The sequence below is a fragment of the Monodon monoceros genome, unplaced genomic scaffold, assembly GCF_005190385.1.
Source record: "Monodon monoceros isolate NGI ecotype Baffin Bay Population unplaced genomic scaffold, NGI_Narwhal_1 Super_Scaffold_21, whole genome shotgun sequence".
In the NCBI taxonomy this organism is placed as follows: Eukaryota; Metazoa; Chordata; class Mammalia; order Artiodactyla; family Monodontidae; genus Monodon; species Monodon monoceros.
Window position 1 is genome coordinate 128,858,479 of NW_021703778.1, and position 17,256 is coordinate 128,875,734.

The following is a 17,256-nucleotide window of genomic DNA, read 5'->3' on the forward strand; positions in this document are numbered from 1 at the left end:
CACCCACCGATCCACTAACAGCAAATGAAAACAAAGAAGTAAAATGTTGTAAGAATATTGCATACTTTAAATTTTTACATTAAAATATATGTATGTTATGTGTGTATATTTTGTACACCACATAATTATGACATCTTCATTAGTAGCTAGCACGTTCCCTGACGGCTGGGGCCACGTGTCAATCCATCATCTTTTGGGCCTGACATAGAGTAGGTAGGTAAAGGTTTATTCAAAACTGAACTGTGGGAGAAGAAATACTGATCAGAAAAAAATCTGCAAAGACATCCGTTCCTTTAGTTAATATCGATTTGTCAAGCCATTTGCAAACGTCTTCCCCTTCCTGTATTGCTTTTAGCTCTCTCCAATTTTGGCCAACGGATCCGTGTCCCGGGGTTAGGCTGCATTCACACCTAGCCAGCTTCGAGGCCTGGCCCTAAAGACCGCAAGCGTAGGGAATCCAGAACCTGCCTTCAACCTTCCCTTCAGGAGACAAGTTAACAATTTCCGCCAGGCTGCCCAGAACGCCACCGGCCACTGGCGTTTCCTCCAGGCTGCTCAGAACTCCGGAACGTCGGGGCTCTTTCCTCCCGCCCACCGAGAGAAAACAGCCGCCCGGGAGCGAGCGCAAGGAACAGCCGCGCCGCCGGGGCCGGGCGGGCCGCAGTGCCACCCGGGCCCTGTAGGGGGCGCGGGCGGCCGGGCCCGGCCGACCAGAGGAGAGGCGGAGCGCGGGCGGGGGCAGCGCGCTCGAAGCTCTGCGCTTCCTGTTCCGGCGCCAGGAGGAGCCGCGCGCTGCTGGTGCTGCTGCCGCCCCCATCTCCGTCGCCGCTGCCGTCGGTCGGGCTGCGCTCAGTTCTTCAGCGATCAGTTCCCTGGGACCCATCGCCGCTTCTAGACCTTGCTGCGGGTTCGGATCCTGCCGGGTGAGGCTGCCTCGGCGCTGGCGGGGTCGTGGAGGGGAGCAAAGGAGCACGCCCAAGCGGGTCGCGGGCGCAGTAACGGAGATGCCTGAGTCGCCTCTTTGGGGGCCGGAGGCTAAGGGTTTCTCCCTGTCGTCTTCCTCCCGGCTGCGGGATGTCGGCCCTCTCGCCCCCCAAGGAGAAGGCGTCGGAGGCGGGTGACGTAGCGCCCGATGGGTTTCTCCGCGCGTGACGTCAGGCCTGGCTGGGGGCGGGGCGGGGAGCGGCCTGGCCCCTCCCCCACCCCTTCCCGGGCAGGCGCGACCCGCTCGGAGGCCGGTTCGCTCCGGTTGATCCCGGACTCCTTTTGTTCGTTTGGCCCTTTAGGGCTGCCGGCCTCCCGCCCCTTGGCCCTGACCCCCTCCCCCACTCAGTAATTTCCAATGAAAGGGAGAGGGAGGCCTAAACAGATTCTTGGTGGAGTCTGTGATGCTAGTTTAAGATTTTTCGCATTGTGACGTTTTGGTCATTATTTTCTAGAGGAGTTGCTAGCAGATACCTTAGATGAATACCCATGACAGAAACGATGAGAAGTGTTGAGTTCTGTAATACTCCCTTTTTGTAGGATGTAGGAGCACTTGGTGGCTTTGGACCGTTTTCTTCTGAAAACCAAGCGTAGTGCTTTTAATAAATGAGGATTCTAATGTTGAAGCATCGAACCGTACTCACCTGACTGAAAAAAAATTTTTTTATAGCATTGCTACTAAAGAAATACTCGTACACGTGGTGGTTGTATGGGCCTCATTACAGGGGAAGGTAGCCTTCAGAAATCTTTCAGAAGCTCTTTGTTTAGGAGTGTTCTTTGGGCAGGGAGAACAGACATTTTTCTTGCTACTGGTGTCTTGAACCTCCTATTCAAAATTAGTTTGTCTCAGAAACTTGAGCTGTGTGTACTAGAATGTCCTTTTCCTATCTCCAGGAGGAACGGAGACCCGGAGACAACCCCTTAACCGAAATCCTTGGGACCAGTGTGTTTTGGAATTCAGAAATCTTTGGATTTTATCTTTAGATTTTAGAAAGACAATAAGGTGCAAAGATGAGAGATCACACCAGCAGAGTCGGGGCAGCATCCCCTAATCCAACAGTAATATTTGTGCAGCGAATAGGGGAGAATTAATGGAAACTGTAAAATAGCCTCAGGTCAGGTTTTGCCACCAAGTAAGTTTTATGCCAAACCTGGGAGCATTTCTTTCATTTTTAGAGGTTTCTGAACTGAGAACTGTAGATAAAGGTTTGTGGACCTATCGTAGCAATTTGTAAAAGCTAACATTTGTTGAGTTTTCGCTGTGTGCCAGACAGTGACCAAGAGAGTTGTTTATTATGTAAGTCTCACAGCAAATCTATGAAGTGGATGCTACTCCTGTCTGCTTTCACCTCTGGGGTTTGCACAGCTCAGCTTGTTCAGAGCCAGCCAGTGAAGTGCAGTGTTACGTAGTCTGTCATGCTTTTGGCGTTCACTCTTTTTAACCATAAGCAATATGCCCATACACAGAGGAAGACAAGATAATGTGTCTGTTTTCCGGGCGCTTTTATTATAGGCACGTGATTTACCAGTCCCATTTAGTCTCTCCTGTTACTGGCCCGTTCTTTATAGTTGAAGTAACAGGTTCATTCAGGTGAGCTGACTCAGAGACATTCAAACCTTGGTCTAGAGACTCTCTGCTAAGGCTTTCATATTCCTCCATTTTCTACATTCTAACCAATTTGAACTGCTTACACCAGGGGTCCCCAACCGCGAGGCCACGGACCCGTACGGACCCGCGCGTCCGTGGCCAGTTAGGAACCAGGCCGCACGGCAGGAGGTGAGCTGCGGTGAGCGAGCAAAGCTTCACCTGCCGCTCCCCATCGCTCGCATTACCGCCTGAGCCATCCCCTCCCCCCACCCCCGCTTCCGTGGAAAATTTGTTTTCCGTGAAACCGGCCCCTGGTGCTGAAAAGGTTGGGCACTGCTGGCTTACACTTCCCACAGATCTCTTGTCCCCCTCTCAGCTTTTGCACAAACTTCTCCTTTCCCTAGGGCCTATCGTAGCTCTTCACCTCATTGTTCTCCCAGACTGCAAAGGCACTACTCCTCGGGACTCCTTGTCTGATACTCCTTTCCTTGATTCCTTTAGGAGCTTTTTGAGGTGCTCCCATAGAGCCCTGCGCTTACCCCAGGTAACCTACTGTTTAAATGGTAGTTCTCCGCCATACTGTGAACGCCTTTAAGCGTTTATTCCACGCAATACTATTCATTTCCCCAAGGCCCCACGCAGTACCTGGCACTTATGTTCCAATAAGTATCTGAGTGTAGAAATACGGCTGACATGAGGTTGTGGGAAAAAAATTTTTTTAAATTACATGTTTTTAAGTAATTTAAAATGTTCAAAAACTTGCAGATCCCCAATTTCTTGAGTTGCCCAAATGTAAATTAGAGTGTATCTGATAAACGCCAATACTAAAATTTATCCTATATGTTCATTCAAAATTTATATTTTCAGTACCAATATATTACCACTACTGTATCCTCTCTCCATACTAAACAAAACCATGCAAAAATCCTGATTTCCCTTAGTGACTCTTAATAAATGTGTTACTTGTTTATAACTGTAGATTATTAAATATTTTACTTATCTGTGAAGTAGTCGGGAATTATAACTGTTTTGCTGATGGGAAGATGGTCTCTGGTTAAAAAGTTTGCCTTTGTCAAAAGATTCAGATAAAAGGATTGGTGTCCATGTTTCATAACTGTGTAGTCCCGTACTGTTTATGACTCCACTACAATTTGATGGCCTATTGAAATATTCCTTTTCCAATAGTCACTAGTAATTTATGGAGTTCAACTTTTTTTAAACCTCCCCATGATGGAACTACCATTTTTACTCTAAAGGCCATATGCTTACAGAAATGTTTTACTTTTCTAGTGCATGTTGAAAGAAATTTTGTACTCTTGTTTTAAAATTGCTCCTCAGAAAATACAATGATTGGGCTTCCCTGGTGGCGCAGTGGTTTAGAATCCACCTGCCAATGCAGGGGACATGGGTTCAAGCCCTGGTCCGGGAAGATCCCACATGCCGCCGAGCAACTAAACCCGTGCGCCACAACAACTGAGCCTGCACTCTAGAGCTCGCGAGCCACAACTACTGAGCCCTCGTGCCACAACTACTAAAGCCCACGCGCCTAGAGCCCATGGTCCGTAGCAAGAGAAGCCACCGCAGTGAGAAACCCGTGCACCGCAATGAAGAGTAGCCACTGCTTGTCACAACTAGAGAAAGCCCACACGCAGCAACAAAGACCCAACACAGCCAAAAATTTAAAAAAATAAAAATACAGTGATTATTCTTCACACGTGTACTGCCATAAAGTATTAACAGGAAGTTTTGGAAGTGATAGCTTTAGATTATTCTGAAAAGAAAATTAAAATCTTCCTTGATTTTACACTTTTTTTTCCTAGTTCAGGGTTGCATTGGCCTCATCTTAATTAGCATAATCCATATGTTTGAGAATCGTTTTTTAGAAAATCTAGGGTTTGGAGAATCCCCTGGCTGTCCATTGGTTAGGACTTGGCACTTTCATTGCTGGGGTCCCAGGTTCAATCCCTGGTGGGGAAGCTAAGATTCCACAAGCCACGCGGCACGGCCAAAAAAAAGAAATAAAAAAAGAAAACCTAGGGGTTTTTGTGGTGTTTTTTTTTTTACATTCTGCAACTCTTCTCATATTGGAATAGTGATGTCCAACTCTTATTTTTTATTTTTTTTATTTTTTATTTTTTTGCGGTACGCGGGCCTCTCACTGTTGTGGCCTCTCCCGCTGCGGAGCACAGGCTCCGGACGCGCAGGCCCAGCGGCCACAGCTCACGGGCCCAGCCGCTCCGCGGCATGTGTGATCCTCCCGGACCGGGGCACGAACCCGCGTCCCCTGCATTGGCAGGCGGACTCCCAACCACTGCGCCAGCAGGGAAGCCCCCAACTCTATTTTTTAACCTTTTTATGATGAAAGTATTCTCCAAGTAATAAATTGGAATGTTTCCAATTAATATGAACACTGTTTATTCTAGGCATGGAGAGCAGGTCACCTTACTGTGCAGTTCTGTAGAAGAGGAAGTGACTTATTTCTAATCCCTTTGTTCAGGGCTTTATTATTTCCTCTATCTTCCAGGATTTGATTTTGAATTTAAACTTTTGAAAGCCAGAGTTGTGAATCAGTTTGATATTATTAACTAATGGAATATATTTTAATGTAGTGCTATGATTAATTAACGATAGTTTTTCAAAAACTAAGAGGGAGATGAGTAATTCTGAAAACCCAAACTGTAAGACCACGTGAAATTCATTGAGTTGCTTAGTTGGTTAGGCTTTCTGCTCCAGAATTAGTGTGAACTTTGATACAGAACTATTTTCTGTTTTGAAAAGGCTCACCCTGTTTGAAAAGAATGTTAGTCTTAGGTAGACTTTAAACTTGTGCATGGATAAACTTTAGTCCTAAGAATTTACTATTGTGTGATGTGACATTTTAGTATAAAACAAACCTTAACATGGGAATGACTAGGTAATTGTATTTGCTATACATTAATGATGTGTTTTTTAATATTATGAATTAAGAGCAGGGTTATAGCAGTTGCAGCAGTAGGCTTCCTGTTCATTTTATCATTCCTCATGATAACCAAATCATAAATAATAAAATTGTAAATGCAAGGATGGCTCAATATTAAGCAATATATATGTAACTATATTGTGATTGATGGGACAAAGGAGAAGAACTGCAAGATCAACTCATTAGATGCCAAAAAAAATCATCTGAAGAAATTCAGTGTTGGATTTTTTAACTAGCAAAATAGGAATAAATAAGTCTAGCAAAATAGGCATAGATAGAAACTTCCTTACTGTAATTTTTTTTAAACCTCAAAACTAAAAATGAGTCATATATAAACATTAGAAGCATTGCCAGGAGAGTTGAGAAGAAGACTACTGTGCTCACACTATCTTATTTAATATTTCATTGTTGTTTAAGTCCTAGCTTAGGCCAAAGAGAAAAGAGGTGTAAATACTGCAAAGAGAAGGTAAAATTATTTTTTGCTAATGGCATAATCCTTTATCTGCAGATTCCAGAGAGTCAACTGAGAGACTTTCAGGATAAAATAATTCAATAATGTCACTGCTTACAAAAGTAACACACTAAAATTTGAAAGGCTTTCCCATATATGAACAACCAATTAGAAAATATAATGGAAGAACCAATTTACAACCACAAGAAAACGTTTACCATTTAGAAATCTAACTCAGAAAATGTGTAGGAGTCTTGATTTTTAAAAACTACTGAGTGGGGACTTCCCTGGTGGCGCAGTGGTTGGGAATCCGCCTGCCAATGCAGGGGACATGGGTTCGAGCCCCGGTCCGGGAAAATCCCACATGCCGCGGAGCAACAAAGCCCGTGTGCCACAACTACTGAGCCTGCGCTCTAGAACCCATGAGCCACAACTACTGAGCCCATGTGCCACAACTACTGAAGCCCGCGTGCCTAGAGCCTGTGCTCCGCAACGAGAAGCCACCGCAATAAGAAGCCCATGCACCGCAACGAAGAGTAGCCCCCACTACCAGCAACTAGAGAAAGCCCGCACGCAGCAATGAAGACCCAACGCAGACAAAAATAAAATAAATAAATTTATTTTAAAAAAAATAACTACTGAGTGATAATAAATGACAGTGATGGGAACTATAAAGACATACCTTGTTCTTGAATGAGAATATTTTATACTTTAAATGTATGAAATGTCCCCTAAATTAATCTGTAAATTTAATGTGTTTTTTGTTGTGTTGTTGGGTTTTGTTTGTTTTGTTTTTTTACAAAATGATCTAGAAAAAAATAAGCATGAAAATATTCAGGAAAATCTGAAATAAACAGTAATAGTAGGTCATAAAATTTGTTTAAAATTTAAAGCTGCCCTGATAAGATGAGATGTTACAGTGTGGATCAGTAGGAAAGAATAGAGTTCACAATACCTTTGGGAAATGATGGAGGCTCTGGGACTTGGTGGTTAAGAGCCTTGGCTCTGGGGGCTTCCCTGGTGGTGCAGTGGTTAAGAATCCGCCTGCCAATGCAGGGGACAGGGGTTTGAGCCCTGGTCCAGGAAGATCCCACATGCCACAGAGCAATTAAGCCCAAGCGCCACAACTACTGAAGCCCACGCACATAGAGCCCGTGCTCCACAACAAGAGAAGCCACTACAATAAGAAGCCAGTGCACCGCAACGAACAGTAGCCCCCGCTTGCCGCAACTAGAGAAAAGCCCGCGCACAGCAACGAAGACCCAGTGCAGCCAAAAATACATAAATAAATAAATAAATAAATTTATTTTAAAAAAAAGAATCTGCCTGCCAATGCAGGGGACACAGGTTCGAGCCCTGGTCCGGGAAGATCCCACATGCTGCGGAGCAACCAAGCCCATGCACCACAACTACTGAGCCTGCGTGCCTAGAGCCTATGCTCCACAACGAGAGAAGCCCACACACCGCCAAGAAGAGTAGCCCCTGCTCACCACAGCTAGAGAAAGCCCATGCACAGCAATGAAGACCCAACACAGCCAAAAATAAATAAATAAAATAAATAAATTTATTTAAAATATATATTTAAAAAACAAAAAAAAGAGCCTTGGCTCTGCAGTCAGACGATATCTGGATTTGAATCTCTTCTCTGCTTGTCACTAGCTCTGACCTTAAACAGGGTAACTTGCTAAGCTTCCTTTTCTCCAGCTGTACACTGGGAGTGGTAATAGAATCTGCATCTATTAAACGAGATTATACACCTAAAGCACTTAGCATGGTGCCTGTTCCATGATATATTTACATATATGTGTGTATGTATGTATATACAGTGTTTGTTGTCAATAGCAACTGTATAATGTGTTAAAGGTAGCTTGTCAAATGGGTTCAAGCCCTGGTCCGGGAAGATCCCACATGCTGTGGAGCAACTAAGCCTGTGCGCCACAACTACTGAGCCTGCGCTCTGGAGCCTGCGCTCCGCAACAAGAGAAGCTCCCCCTCACCGCAACTAGAGAAAAGCCCATGCGCAGCAACGAAGACCCAACGCAGCCAAAAATAAAAAAATAATAAATAAATTTAAAAAAAAAAGTAGCTTGTCAAGTCTGTTGAAATAAGATAGAATATTCAGTAATTGTTGTTTGAAAGAACAGAAAGATTTTAAACAAGTTAAACCATAGAAGTACTATTAGAAAGCATAGGTGAATTTTTTTTGTCTCATATGACAGACATCTAATTTCCTTAATGTCTTACAAAGCATTAAAAAAAAAGATGTACTACTAAGTAGTAAAATGATCAAAGTCAAAATAGAGTTCATACTGTGTTATTCTATTTATGTAAAGTCAAGGAACAAGCGAAAACTAAGAAAGTGATTGCTGAGTGGTAAAGGGGAATTGATTGGAATGTGGCATGAGTAAACCTATGGAGTGAAGGAAATGTTCTGTGTTGGATGGTTACAGGGGCATATGCAACTGTCAGAGCTTGTTTACCTGAACACTGATCCGTGCATTTTATTGAAAGTTAATTATACTTCAATTATAAAAATTGATAAAAGTGGTCCAAGGGCATGAGCATATTCACAGAAAAAGAAGTCTAAATGTGGTATTAAATTTAAATGATGCTCTACTTTCCACTTAAAGAAATGTAAGTTAAAACAAGATGCCAATTTTTAACCTATTATAATGGAAAATGATTTATAAATTTAATAACATCCGGTGGTGAAGAGGAGTTTTAAAAAGGTAGAGTGTAAATTGGCATGGGCTTTTTGAGATGGATCTTAGATTGACTTTACCTGTTGACTATGTATTTCACTTCTGTACTTTTTCCTGGTGATAGACTCGAAAAGATAGGTGTTTAAAGATGTTCACTGTGTCATTGTTTAAAACAATTCAAACTGTGAACAACCTAAACTGCCACCAACTTGAGACTGTAAACTAAATTATGGATCACTTTTATATGATGTGCAGCCAGTAAAAAGGGATGAAGTTTACAGAGGTGTATGAACTATTATGGAAATTTTTCCTATATAAAGAAAATCATTATATAAATGATTAAGATTCCATTTAAGTAAAAATAGTGTATGCATAGTTCCTTAAAGAATATATAAGAAATTAAACACTGGTTTTGAAATATTCCTTCTTTCTTTTTTTTTTTTTGTTTGTTTGGTCTTGTTTTTAGGAAAATGTCTGATGAATTTTCGGTAAGTTGATGCATTTACTCTTCATAAGTTTTTTGGCTCTTAGAAAAAAGACATGGTCCTAACTGTGGGCCCTAAGTCTTCCAATGTAAAAGAGATGCATTTTGTGATTCCTGGTTTTTGTTTTTGTTTTTTTAGCATGTGATTTTGATAGATGATTTGCCCTAATTTACTTAGCTATGTTTGAAAATGCATTCTGTCGTATTTATTTCTTTATGAATCCTTAAGTAAAAATTTTTTTAAAGGGTTACTTCTGTTCTCTTTTAACCTGATAGTGTTAATAATAGCCAACATTTATTGAAAATTACATACCAGGCACTGTGTTAAGTGCATTAAATGAGTTATCTCATTTAGGCCTCAGGTTAACCCTAAACTGTTGTTTTGAAAATGAGGAAACTGAAGCTCAGAGAGGGTATATATATAACTTGTTTGAGGTAAAGCCAGGATCGAGATCACACTATGTTAATCAGTTGTATTTAGAAAACTTGAGCTTCTCTGAGGAATTTGCATTGTAAAGCTGCTATTTGAGGTAACTCCTAAATTTTGTATTAAATGAGTTGTTTTTTAAAAAACTGAACAGCTTGGCTTTTGAAGAATCCCTGACCCTATAGCTTACTATCCTTTATGGGTTTGTAATTATGTTTGGCATTGCTTGTCCCTGAATAAGGTCAATAAGACACGCCTGTTTTGTATTCCAGTTGGCAGATGCGCTACCTGAACACTCCCCTGCCAAAACCTCTGCTGTGAGCAATACAAAACCCGGCCAACCTCCTCAAGGCTGGCCAGGTTCCAACCCTTGGAATAACCCAAGTGCTCCACCTTCTGTGCCATCTGGACTCCCACCAAGTGCAACACCCTCCACTGTGCCTTTTGGACCAGCACCAACAGGAATGTATCCCTCTGTGCCTCCCACCGGACCACCTCCAGGACCCCCTGCACCCTTTCCTCCTTCTGGACCATCATGCCCCCCACCTGGTGGTCCTTATCCAGCCCCAACTGTGCCAGGCCCTGGCCCCACAGGGCCATATCCGACACCAAATATGCCCTTTCCAGAGCTTCCAAGACCCTATGGTGCGCCCACAGATCCAGCTGCAGCTGGTCCTTTAGGTCCATGGGGATCCATGTCTTCTGGACCTTGGGCACCAGGAATGGGAGGGCAGTATCCTACCCCTAATATGCCATATCCATCTCCAGGGCCGTATCCCGCCCCTCCTCCTCCCCAAGCACCAGGGGCTGCACCACCTGTTCCATGGGGCACTGTTCCACCAGGAGCCTGGGGACCACCAGCGCCATATCCTGCCCCTGCAGGATCATATCCCACACCAGGACTCTATCCCAGTCCCAACAATCCTTTTCAAGTGCCTTCAGGACCTTCCGGTGCTCCACCGATGCCCGGTGGCCCCCATGTGAGTGTTTAATTTGTTATTTAACATGCAGTAATAGTCCCATAAGCACAACTGAAAGATTGTCTCCAGTTTTGGATGGAAGATTAGAAAGTTTTTAAACCTTTTTTAAAAAGGTGTGTGTATATTAAAAAAGAGTAACTTTCAAACTTCAGGTAAACTTAGGTAAAGCATTTAAAAGGATGAAAACAATATTCCTGGTACTAAAAATAGAAAAATTCCCCAACTATCCCCAAAGACTTTGTAATGTAGTAAGCAGTGTCCTCAACAGCATCCTTGAGGTAAACTCAAAGATGTGTTTCATTGGATTTTTTTTTTTTTTTAACATTTCTCAGTACTGTTTTATAGCATCACACCAAAGCACAAGTTCACTAAAAGTAATCTCTGCCAGTCTGGCTAGATATAGACGTAGATTTTTAGAGAATCCAGGGCAGTGAATGTGTAACGTTGCCCATCTTTCATGCAACTGTCCATAGTGTTTCTCAGCCAAGGTTTTGTTAGATCCTTAACAGTACTGATCTCAAGATTATACCAATCTCTGCATTGCCAATTATATGTAATGCTGTGTGCTTTACTGTCAGCCAAGCTGGAGTAGGATTGACATCTTAGTTGAGGACCCTTTCTTGGGCGTATGACCAAATAGAAAAGCACCCTGTTTCCCTATGAACTGAGCCAAGTCAGATGCTCCATAGGGGCGAAAAAATCTATTTATTCTTAACAAAGTACTAATCAGATCTCCAACCAGATTAATCAAACATCCACCTCAATTGTAAAGGAGAAATACCTTAATAAAGTGCCCCTAAAACTTCTTTTCATTAGTGTAACTTTTTGCTCTCTATATATTGTCTTAAAAAATTATTTTTGTAAATTGTATGCCAGAATAAGTGAGATGATTAGCTGTTTGGCTTTATTAAGCAATAAGTTTATTTTAAGCCACAGCAAGGAGTTAATCAACTCCATTTACAAAATCTAGAAGTTTACTTTTTCTTTTTTCTATTGCAGTCTTACCATTAAGTTAACAATGGATGAAGAGATGACGCTTTGCTTTTTGAAGTACATATATATATATGCACTTGAATGCATATATAAAAATTGCTGTTTCACTATTCTTAGAGGGCATTCATGAAAGAACAACTCTTGCACCTCTCAGAAGATATCTGCCTCTTGTGCTTGGATGTATAGTACATCTGATGGAAACAATCAGATAAAAATGTAAAAGTAAATCATTCAAATGTGATTTTTATTCGGTTTTTATGGAAAGTTAAAGTAATTAAGTATATTGAATAGCTCTTTGATACAATTTGTTTAAAACAAATTTTCGATTTGTTTAAATTATGAAACTAAATACTTATCACTTTTTCCCCTAAATAAACACACTTTGAAAACAATCACATTGTCATAATTTAAACAAATGATGCCTCTCAACATCTTGAGCTGCTCTATCTATAGGATAAATAAACCTGGTCCTTCTGAGGTTGTTATCTTTTGGATATACATTTTAAAACTTGGTAATTATTGTCAGATGTTGAGTTCATTTTTATCCTTGAGCTTTTAGTAAAAACTTCATTTTGAGTTCCACCTGATTTATTTTTAGCCATATGGGTCATACAGCTCTAAAATCTGCCCTTTATGGAAACTGTTTTCTTTTTAATGCAGGCTAACATGTATATGTAAATTATATTCTTAGAGAATTGGTGATCTCTTTGTACTTGTAGAATAGATTATGATGTGTCCATATTACTTTGGAAAGAGCTCAAGGACGGAAATATTTGTCTCCTTTGTCTTGAACCTCAAACTAGAAGAGACCCTAGGAACTGCTTCATAGTAACAAGTAATTTGCATTCCCACAAAACTCTTCTACAGGACTCTTCCTGTAGCCCCCTCTCCCTCGGTTCTTTAGAAGGAGCACTTCCCTTCATTCCATCCTGATGCAGAAAACTGGCACACTCTAGGGGTCTATCACAAACACAGAAGTTATGTTTAGAGAACCTTAGTCATACAGACATGACTGTTCTCTTTGTACAAGTGTGATCGAAACACGTTACGTCTTTCAGAGTCTGGTTAAGCTGTGTCATCGTCTCTTGCATAGTTTTCCTGGATCTGTTTGTAACGTGCTTATGGCTAACAGTTCAGTTCTGTATTTGTTGACAGGTAAGACAGGTAAATAGGTAGAAGAATGAGTGCCATCCTCAAAAATTATTCTCTAGCTGTAACACTGAGAATAATCATAAAGTGTAGATCTCTGCAATTGTGTTTAAAGCAGTGTGACTGTGTTACTTAAAAATAAGTGGTGTTTGTAACCTCCAGAATAGCTTTTTGGCACCTTATCTTTAAATCCGATTTTTAGATTTGGGATAGAACTGACCATGTTATTTGTCAAATTTTGAATGTATTCATTAGGTTCCTAAAATGTATCGTGACTTTCTTGACCAGTATATGAGAGATTTATGCTGGAGCTCTTACCTTTGCTTAGAAATAAAATATTTAGTAGTTTATTTCTCTTACAGTTAAAATGTCAAGAATGCCAAATGCTGCCAATTTAATGGTTTGATAGCTACCTCCTTTTAAGAAAGCAAGATTGTCACCTTTGAGAGGAACATTCAGTCTTTAGGCCTCCCTTAAGTAGATGATAAATTCAGGCTTTCAGAATTGAAACTAATTTGTTTAGATATTTTCAGACTGGGGAATGTTAGACAGCCCTTTCATAGTGGCACAGTCTTTCTTTCACTTCTTTGCAGGGACAAGTGGCAGCTATCTGCAACACTCTTGGAATCTGTTGTAGCCTTCAGTTTATAAGGCAGTAGCCTTAGAAGGTGTCATAGCTTAACTTATCAATCAGTATCATAATGTCAGCTAACTCTGGAGGGATGAAAGGCAAAGTGAGATGGCAGCAAAGATATCTCTCCTTCTGGTTATTTTGGTTGTCCTACCTTGGAATAAGTTGACAACTCTGGCTTTAGATAAAATATTTAACACTAGAGAGGATAACGTTTGACTACAAGAAGAACAGGTAGCAAGTTTGGGAATCTCTTATTGTGGAGACCATTTACTATCAGAGAAAATCTTATGCTAAAGGATTTAAAGGGCCATGAATACAAGATCTGGAATTATTACCCCTTATAAGTATATCAACTGCTGGTGACCCATACTGCCCAGTGTGTCCTAGATGATACTGCCGTTTTAAACTTGGCTTTTTGAGGATTTTCCAACTGATTTTTGGGAAATTTTTTTTAAATATAAGAATTGAAATCAAAGGGAATAGAATTTACTTTACATTCTTTTTAATTTTCAAGCATCATTTCTCAACTTGAGGGAGGGGCATCTCAATTCTTGTGGGTACTTGGGGGCAAAAGGTATTTTTAGTTTCAGGGTGGAGTTAAGAAAAGCAGAAGTTGTTTCAAGGGAGGAATGGAGGAAAGCATCTAAGAAGGTTTTTGTCTTTACAAGGGAATAATGTTGCTTTTAAAACAAGTTATGCTAGGCTGAGATTGGTTTGTGGAAGAGACTGCTTGTTAGAAAGTATGTTTGGTCTTAAAGGAATATGAAGTACGGAATATGCTGCCATTTGGACTTTCAGAGCAGGAATTTTAAGATACATTTGATGGAGATAGTTGAGATGTGTTGAGAAATAGTGTCTCTGAAGTTAGAATCTTAGATTTTGAAATTTTGAGCCTAAAAATGACAATGAAAAATTAAAGTATAGACCTTAGGTCCTCATTCACACACTCAGTCCTCAAGAATGAAGGCTCCTTAAAGGAGTGCTTACAATGCCTTGGGTTGTCTGAACTGGACCCGGCCTGACACTTTTTCATGCTTTTGAAGATGGCTGTTTACAGCTGTGACTCCGTAGCCCTGTTTTCTGTAAAGTAATATATTGATTATTTGGGAATAGACAATACATTTTTTTAATTACCCAAGGGCCTCCTTCATTCTTTGTCAGTTTTACTGTTTATTGTTTTCAGTAGAGAATAATAAAAGGGCAGAGAAGAAAGGGGGTGAATTTTGGGCCTTGGTCTGTCATACCACTACAATGGGATATTAGAATATTTTCTAGGAAAGAAGTCAGTTTTCCCCCTGCTTTTTTTACCTCACAGTTATTAGTGCTACCTGTTGTAGTCAGATGTACAGCTTTTGAAACTATTTGTGTGTATCAACAGAGCTCTACTCAGAGTTTCAGTTAAATACTGTGCCTAGTTTGCATGTCAATCAGTTGCCTACACTTCCAAAAGGTTCGTGCCACTGTCTTCCTTCCTCACCCTGAATAATCTAGTGCTAGATTTATAAAATGCCTGGTTTATAAACCTTGGAAATTCAGCCTAAGCACAGCCCTTCAAGTGTTCAAGCTTTTGAAAAGCGCAAGGCTTGCTTCAGATGAATCACACTGATCCACTGTGCTGTGCATAGAAAGCGGTGGGTGGCTTTCGGGGAAGACTATAATTTTATCTTAATAAAGCAATATTTAGTATTGAAGACAGACACTGTTTTATTTTCAGAATTCTGCCAAGTAAAACAAAAATTGCCAATAAAATAATCAGTATTAAAGAAATGGCCATGCAAGCTTCTGGCAATAGACAGCATCTGAAAACTGCATTCATTCAGCAGACACTCAGATGTCAATGATCCAGGTGCTTTGCCAGATGCCAGAGATACAGAGACGAAGAGAATGCCTGTCTTTCAGAGGCTTACAGCCTAGGGGGAGGCATTACAGAATTGATGAGTACATCCAGTATTAGTTTACCTGGACAAACATATTTCAGTATTGCCGCTGGTGGAATTTATAGACTAGCCTTTGAGCATTTAAAGAACAAAGTAGGGCATACCTTTTTTTAAAGTAAGAAAATGCTTTCAAGACTGTAGTGTTTGTCAGTGCAACTATCAAGAGTGCAAAGTAATGGGATGTTTTTCCTGTAATTTTCCCCTGGATAAAGGCACTTTCACTGCCTGTCACTGATCAGTAGATCCTGATTTATTGCCATTAAGCAAACTTGACTTCTTATGCGTGTTCTATAAAGCATTTTTTTTCCTTGATATTTTTGTATTTTTTCTTGATATTGTGATTTTTTTCATTGACTTAATAATGACAAATTTAATGTATGTAATTGTCTATGCATTTTAAGTTAAACTGCCTAAAATGTGATTTGACACATACACGTTTGTATTATGAACTGTAAGCAGTCTGTTTGAGATGTTAGGTTTTATCACCTGCTGCTGTATTTGTAAACAAAGACAAATGTTGCTTTAAGACGTAATTATAATTAGGAATAGTCTATGGATGTGATACTTGATATTTTTTAAGATAAACTTGTTTGCTTTTGTGTATTACACCTGAAAAGTTTTTTTTTTTTTAATGTATTTTCATGGTTTCACAGTTTTTCCATTTATTTTAATCTTTAGGCCCAATTCTGGACTTCCCAGAGCAAGTCCAAAGCTTGATTAACTGCAAATTTGTTGTCATAAAGAGAGAAAGAAAAACAGCCCGAGACATCCCTCTGTATGTGATCTGCCATTCACTAAGGCATTTAAATAGGCTGCCTGGGAACAACCCCTCCTCCACAAACCATCTTTCAGCAACACATTGTCCACTGTGAGGATTTCCTCTTCTCCCTTCAAGGCTAGCCTTGCTTTGTAACCAAGTTATCTACACATGAAGTCAGGGAACTTTCCCTATCTGCCCCTGCTGCCACCACCCCGCTTTCTTTTATGAAAGATACTGCTATGCCTGTAGTAAGGGTCACATTATTAAACTTGGTGTATAGTTGCTGTTTTCTTTCCACAGGGGGTTTGCTAGCCTTTCTTGAAACCCATTGTGAGTGGGGCTATAAACAAGTGAATAATTTGTGGTATATTCTGTTTTTGGAAAGGATTTCTGCTTTTTGCCTTTGGACAAAAAAAACATAAATTTTTAAAGTTGCATTTGATGTCTTAACATATCTCCTAAAAGTACCCACCTAAAGTAGACCTGTGAAATAGGTAGTGAAATATAAGATCACTCTGGAGCAGGGCTGGGGGTTTCCCATCGTGAAAAGACATCCCTTTGACCAACACATTCTTGCCTGGGTACCTGACACAAGCGAGGTCTTTTTTTACCACCATTTTAAAACTTAGCACTAGTCCTTTTGCAACAGTCCTTTTGCAAAGTAGAATCCTAACTATAAGCTCATTTATTTTAGATAAGACAAGGCAATAGAATTCTAATACCAGAAGAGAATTTGGGCCTTCTCATAGAGTTTGTTCCTATCGCATTTGAACAGTATTCTCAATGAGGGCAGGTTTTTATGTCAATGCATTAAACAATTTCTTTTCATACTATATCTTGCAGTTCTCTGGGATTCCCGGAACGAGGAGGAGACAAAGCAGGTTCAGCTTAGTTCCTCTCTGCTTTCTCTAGAGCAGTTCCACTGTATGGCAGTTTGGGCTGCCATAACAAAATATCATAGGCTGGGTGGCTTAAACAGTATAAATTCTTATGGTTCTGGAAGCTAGGAAGTCCACGATCAAGGTGCTAGCTAGTTCAGTTCTCAGTTTCGATGAGAGCTCTTCCTGGCTTGCAGACGGCTCCTCACTGTTTCCTCCCATGTGGAGAGAGAAGCAAGCTCTCAGTTGTCCCTTTTTATACAGACACTAATCCCATCATAAAGGCCCCATCTCCAAATACCATCATGTTGCAGGTTAGGACTTAAACAT

At 40.7% G+C, this 17,256-nt stretch overlaps 1 protein-coding gene across 1 annotated transcript; it reads left to right on the top strand.

The window, feature by feature from the left end:
• The first annotated feature begins 765 nt into the window (after positions 1–765).
• Positions 766–15,894, top strand: MAPK1IP1L (mitogen-activated protein kinase 1 interacting protein 1 like). The gene is made up of 4 exons (XM_029238572.1): positions 766–923; positions 9,151–9,172; positions 9,868–10,575; positions 11,575–15,894. Exons 2-4 carry the CDS (start codon positions 9,155–9,157, stop codon positions 11,584–11,586), a joined length of 738 nt encoding a protein of 245 aa, XP_029094405.1. The 5' UTR covers positions 766–923; positions 9,151–9,154; the 3' UTR covers positions 11,587–15,894.
• The last annotated feature ends 1,362 nt before the right edge of the window (positions 15,895–17,256 follow it).